The 6,582-nt window shown below is 46.8% G+C and overlaps 1 protein-coding gene across 1 annotated transcript; it reads right to left on the reverse strand.

The window, feature by feature from the left end:
- Nucleotides 1–229: 229 nt before the first annotated feature.
- Nucleotides 230–4,912, reverse strand: GARIN3 (golgi associated RAB2 interactor family member 3). The gene is made up of 2 exons (XM_002710337.6): nt 4,304–4,912; nt 230–2,933 (listed from the first exon to the last, which is right to left on the reverse strand). Exons 1-2 carry the CDS (start codon nt 4,910–4,912, stop codon nt 1,776–1,778), a joined length of 1,767 nt encoding a protein of 588 aa, XP_002710383.3. The 3' UTR covers nt 230–1,775.
- Between the last annotated feature and the right edge of the window lie 1,670 nt (nt 4,913–6,582).

Here is a 6,582-nt window from a genome sequence, read left to right on the forward strand (position 1 = left end):
TAAGAAAAAACAGTGTGGGAGACCCAGATTGTGTTCCTAGCTCCTAGTTTCTGACCTCTGGCTTCAGCCTGGTCCAACCCCAGCTGTTGTGGGCATTTGCTGAGTGAATCAATGGAAAAGAACACTGTGTGTGTGTGCGTGTGTGTGTGTGCGTGCGCCTGTCAAATGAGTAAATAAATATAAGACAATCTATTTTGTATAACAGAGGTTTTCAAAATGTACAGTCTGATTTCTAACATGATTTTTTTATTTGGGAAATAATTTTCCATGTGTACACATAATTTATGCAGTGAGTTAGTACATAGCACCTGGGTTATCCTATTTTTTAACAACAGATCTAAACATTTTCCACACTCTGCATCTATGTCATTTAGAATGCATATTCTACACTTGTTGAAAAATTCCTTTCAGACATAGATATTTGTCATAAATCTTTCTCATGCACATATAAGAAGGAAAATTCAAGTGAAACAAATAGGTGCAGGCATTTCCAAGGCAATGACAGTGATGAACAGCGGCCACCTGGCTGACAGCAGTTTTAAACCATCCTGATTTCATAGATGTTAAAAATAGGGATACGATAATAAGTTCCCATGGATATATCCTCTTGCTTCAAAAATAGAACAATCCCCACTGTGTTGAAATTCCTTATGTGTGACTCCCACGCCACACCTCCCTCTATTTCCCGCATTGACAACCTCCAACCTGAATTTTTATTTTCATTCCCTCGTTTTTCTCTATATCTACCCCCAAACATTGTTTGATCTTGTTTTTGAACTGTTCTACAAATGGAACATCGGATGTGTTTTTTCTGACTTGTTTTCATTATTCAGTAGTGTGCAAGAGCCACTGCACTGACACAAACAGCTGCTGTCCATGTTCTCTGTTGAGTATCAGGCACTGTGGGCCCACACCACAGTTGATCAGCTCTTTCGTCTGATGAACATTTAAGGTGTTTCCTGGGCTTTGCCATTGCAAATTGTTTCACTCTTTTCATTCTCTCAGCTGCCTCCTGACAAGTATGTGTGGGAATTTCTCCAGGAAGGCAAAGTGTTAAGATTAGATAAGGAAGGGCTCAGCAAACTCTCTCAGTGAAGCCTGGTTAGACTTTGTGGGCCATAAGATCCCTACTGCAACTCTTCAGATCTGCTGTTTTCATGTGTAAATGAATGGCTGTAACCACGTTCCCATAAAACTTTCACAAATCCGGGCAGTTGGCAAGATTTGATCCTCAGGACATGTCCTGACTCAGATGCTGGACCTCCCTATTCTGGCTGGGGACCAATGCAGCTTTTCTCTTTCTTCCCCTGAGGGAATGGGAGGTCTGTCTTTGCTTACTCTACAGGCTAAACTAATGTCCACGTTCAGGGACCTTCAGAAAACAAAGGAGAATGGAGACAGGGACATGGTGGTGGTGGTGGCCATATGTCCCAGCCCACAGCCTGTGATCTTCAGACTCTTGGGGAACCAAGGGCAGGAAGAGGATAGGGAAAACAGAGCACTCACATTGGCTCTGCTGAACCTAGGTGTGGGGAGGGAAGGCTCTCCCTGCTCGGAGTCTGGGATCTCAGGGTGTAGCCTCCTTAACATCACAAAGGCCACTGTGAGGTCACAGCCAGGGATGCCAGACAGGAAAATGCAAACAAAAGATAACATTGCTTTTGGAGTTGTAGATTTCCTTTATTTAAACTGCTGTAAAGAAAGCTGGAATTGTCTCTCTAGGCATATTCCCCAAGCACTGGGTCTCCATTGCAGCTTCCTGCCCTGGCTTCTATTTAAATGGATTTGGCTTCAAAGATTATAGTCTCTGTCATCTCGGATGTCATGGTACCAGTGATCCCTAGCTCCTGGCCATCCTTGTCCTTCTCCACCTTGGCCTCTATGTTGTGCTTCTCCACTGTCTTAGCCATGATGTCTACTTCTCTGTCGTGCGACGTGTCTGCCATTTTTGAGCCAGGGATGGCTCTGAAGCTCCTCAAGAAAGAGCCGATTTTACTGCTCTTCTTACTTAAAGAACTTGATGTGGTTGCAGATCGGCTCTTCCCCGGTTTGTGAGCCGTCCTGGACTCCCTCGTGGTGGGGCTGTGGCTGGCGCTTTTGTGAGAGCCGTGTCCTCTGCTCCTTACGTTGCCCTGCCCTTTTTTGTCATCTCTGGCACGGCCAGATACAGACCGGTGTGAGGAAGACTTCCGGTTCTTGTCGCCTCCTGTCCTGTGGTGACCTTCACCTGTCCTGCGGTGACGGGAACTTTTCCGGCTGGTATTTCTATTCTTTTTGTCTCTTTCCTTTCTTTCTTTGCGGACTTCAGCATGGATCTTGGAAATCTTCTGGCTTCCGTCGCGTTCACACATGTAGCCCTCACTCTGCAAGGTTGATACGAGGGGGGGCGATGGTCCTTCCTTCTTTTCTGCTGTAGGCACGTTGGTCGTCACAGTGCTTGCAAACACCACACTCAGACTGCTTTCTGGGGAGACACTGGAAGCCCCTGGGGAATTAACTGCTGAGGAGGTGGTGCTTGCGGCCCCTACAATGACCACATTCATGCCATCGGAGGTTATACTGGCAGCACCTGCCACGGCCTTGCTGGTTCCACCTTCTCCTGAATCACTGCTGGCTGTCCCTGCCAGGGCCGTGGTGACCTGACCTGAGCCTGTGGACTTGGTTGTTGCCAGGCTCACAGCACCTGCTGTAGGACTCGCTGCTGCTCCTGCTACTGCTGCACCTGCTGTGGTGCCTGTTGCTGCCCCTGCAGCTGCCAGGCCGCCAGCTGTTCCTGCTGCTCCTTCTGCAGCCCCTGAAGTGCTTGTGGTTGCAGACGCTGCAGCAACCTGGATGCCCTCTCCCCCAGCATAAGCGGAAGAGGTGGCTGCAGATACCTCCCGAAGCTTGTGAATGCCACCATCCGGGCTCCCTGTTCCACGAAGCTCTGAAGCCTGTGCCAAGGGGAGGAGAAATGGGTGAGACACTAGAAAGGGACCCCGAGACCCAACGTATCTGCTCCTGTCCCATCCTGGAGCTGATTACCTCAAGGGCTTACAACGAGAAGAATCTTTGAAATCATCAAGTTAGAGTACCCACTTGTTATGAGATCCCTTCTACAGTACTGCTGTCAGGAGAGTCGCTCAGTTTCCCTTGAGCAAGTCCAGGGTCAGAGAAAGCACTGCTGCAGCTTCCTGGTGTGCAGGTGCACAAACTCATGCAGACATCAGTGCATGGTAGTCACAGGCAGACAGTGATTCTGAGAAAGGCAAGACTTCCTAATTGCTAAATGCGTTCCATACCAAAAAGTTAGTCTGGTAGACATAGAGAGTAGAATAGTGGTGACCACAGCCTGGGGGAGGGGGCTGGAGAGAGGATGATTAATGGGCACAGCTGTACAGTTGGATAGTAGGAATAACTTTAATGTCCTGTAGTACAGTCGAATGGTTGACAACAATTAACTGTATGTAGAGAGGATTTTGAATGTTCCTAATACAAAGAAATGATAAATGTCTGAGATGAAGGATGTGCCACTTGCATTGTATGCAAGTATGGAAACACTAGATCCCATAAATATGTCAATTACCAAGTGTCAATTAAAAGTTAACAAGCAGAGGTGGACTGTGGCATAGCAGACTCTGCTCTCCACTCCAGGTTCCCGGTAACACACGTCCTTGGAGGCAGCAGGTGATGAAATGGGTGAAACACTTGGATCCCTGCAACCCATATGGACACCTAATTGATTTCTGGGCTCTGGGCTTTGGCCTGGTCCTGCCCCCTGGCTGTTGCCAGCATCTGGGGAGTGAACCAATGATGAGACCTATGTGGGAAACCTGGACTGAGTTCCTGGCTCCTGGGTTTGACCCATGGCCTGGGGCAATTTGAGGAGTGAATCAGTATAGGGGGGTACTCTGCTATAGTTTATCTCTCTCTCTCTTTCTCTCTCTCTCTCTCATTCTCTCTCCCTCTCTCATTACAAAAATAAAATACTTCTAAATGTTCATAATAAATAAGAGTATCTGGGTTAGGGTAGAAAGTGTTCAAGAAGATATTGGGTGATCAGATGCTATGGAAGGAATTGTAGGCCTGGCTGTGAGAATGGAGTCATTGGTACCTAAGGTTTCTGAAATCCAGCCTAATGGGACATTTTGGAGAAGCAAGTCTACCTCCCAGGGTGGTTATTCCCCTAATGGTGAGACTTTTGGCCCCAGGCCCTTGGATCCAGCATGCATTTCCCAGGTGGGCCCAGAGAACAGCAGCAGCTTTGCAGCTGCCTTGTTCCAGAGCACTGTGCCCCACTCCCCGAGCCTCTGCAGATGCTTACCACAAGGCTTTTGTCATCATCTATGGTGGTGGCATCCCCAGTTTGAAGTGTAGGGGTACTGCTGCAGCTCTCCGCTGGTGGCCTCAGCAGGTAGACAAGTTTCTCCCAGTAGCAGAAGAGGTCTTCCCGTGCATCCGAAGAGGGACATAGTTGTAGATAGAAGGTCCGGCCAGTGGCCAGCTTCAGGCGCAGCTGCTGTTTCTCATGATCGTGGATGGAGATCTTGACAAACTTCAAGGGAAGCAACCTTGTTAGCTCTAGCGTCTTTGCAGGCTTGCGGCCCTTGTTCTTGGTGAACCGGCCCTGTTTGGCATGCTCCTCGCAGACTTTAGTTGGCCGTGCCAGCAGCATGACGTCAGGGAGTGGGAGGATGGGGCTGGTGGAAGCGATGCACACCGTCACCATGCGGACACGGTTGTGGACGTCAATCACCTCTCCTTTCTTGCTGATCTGGATGAAGTCGCTCTCAAACATGGGTGCATACTTGAAGATGTCATACTCTCCTCCCTTGTACAGTTGCCGTTGCAGGTCTCCCATGGAGGTATTGAATACACCCATCGAGCGGTAGCTGTGAGCCGTGTAATAGGGTAACAAAGATTCACTGCTCATTGTTCTTTTCATTCTGGACAGCTCCGCCAGCCACAAATCGAGTCCCCAAGAGAGAGAGCGTGTGAAGGCAATTGCCCATCTCCCTGCAGGGCTTCTGCCCAAGTCTCCTTGCACCACCACATTTACCCTCTACTGTCCTTTGTGACCTGTCGCCAACATACTCCCCTTTGTCCCAGCCTCCAAGCAGCTACCCCTCAGGGCAGGCTCACCAGCCTTCCCACAAACATACCACGAACAGCCTGACCCTGTCAGGATGTAGGTGTGGGTAGGCTGGATATACTTTTTAACTTTTTTATCCATTGTTTTAAATCCAACTGTCAGAATACACAATTTATGAAGGCATCCTGCTTTTGCAAATGTCTAGGTTGTAAATACCCAGCTTTGTTAGTGATATGGGTAGTCCAGCAAGGGCCATCTTCCTGCAAATGGATTTTTACATCTGCTGAATTCCTTCCTTGGGATAAAATCTTGGAAGTGAACTATGTTATCGCTAAGGGCAGGGATCTTCTTTGGTTTTTAGTCTCCCAGTCCCCAAGTGTACAAGTGATGGAGTGCTGGCTGCCACTCAGTAGCTGCTGAATGGATGCAAGAATTCTTCCACTCCTCAGAATCGGGCCCATTTGGAAGCGATCTGTAGGCTTCCCTTGTTGGAAGGAAGTTAATCTTAAAAAACACAAGTGTACGGTGAGGAGATTGAGGCTCAGGATTTTCTTGTTCAGGATGAGAGTGCAGAGCTGGATTCCAACCTCTGTCTTAAAACCCAGATCAGGGTGGAAGCGATGCACACTTCCTGTGTGCCACGCTACGGGCTCATTCTGTGTCAAACACAGAATCAGGATGGATAGCAATCTGCGTGGGCCTTTTCTGGGAACCACAGGAGTTCACAGAGGTCTTGAATCACCATAGGATTTCCCACACTGTGATGCCTGCTGTTTCACTCTTGATGTCGACTTGATAAACCATTGACATTTGGTTTCTTTGAAAAGCTTTTCAGAAAAAATTGTGGCCAAGATGTTTTTCTGGAGATTTTCTTTTTTTTTTTTTTAATTTTGCACAAGGTGATGAATCCAAATTCCCCCTCCCCCAGTTAGAAAACTACTTCTGAGATAAACATACATCCTCCAGGCTCAATGATCACTATGTTGAGGTCTTGAAATAGTCATACAGTGCTATTTTTTATGTCCACTTTGTCTACCACAGGCCCTTGCATATGGCAGCTTGTCAACCAGTAAGGTTTACTTATGTCCATTGAGATTCCTTCTCCCATGCATTTTTTCAACAAAAGTGCCTTGTTTGTGACCATCAAGAAAATGGAAAAGCAGAGATAAAGTTCTTGTTTTCTAAAGAGCTAAAATAGTTTTTTCTAAAGATATTGAGTGATTTTTCCAAAAGATAAAGGACAAAGTGGCTCATGTTGTGATATACGGAGATAATCAGTAAAAGTCAACACTACTAGGTTTAAAGATAAGAAGTGGATTCTCTCACTCTCTTTCTCTCTCTCCTCATATGCAAAGATTTCAAAATGCTTTGCACTAAAATAATCTTTTCATTCCAGTTGTTATTAGTACCCTCATATAATACTCATCTATATGTTCCTCTCATAAGCCCATATCTGATGAATAGTTAATAATGAGACAAATCATAATCATATTATTGAGAAATTACTATGA

This window comes from Oryctolagus cuniculus, chromosome 6, assembly GCF_051225735.1.
Source record: "Oryctolagus cuniculus isolate XC-2025 breed Fujian yellow rabbit chromosome 6, ASM5122573v1, whole genome shotgun sequence".
Lineage (NCBI taxonomy): Eukaryota > Metazoa > Chordata > Mammalia > Lagomorpha > Leporidae > Oryctolagus > Oryctolagus cuniculus.

Bases quoted from the DNA above. Each gene is read 5' to 3' on its own strand.
- GARIN3 (XM_002710337.6), bottom strand. From the start codon at position 4,912: ATGAGCAGTGAATCTTTGTTACCCTATTACACGGCTCACAGCTACCGC. The intron at 2,934-4,303 runs GTAAGCATCTGC...CCCTTGGCACAG, and splicing joins ATGATGACAAAAGCCTTGTG to GCTTCAGAGCTTCGTGGAAC.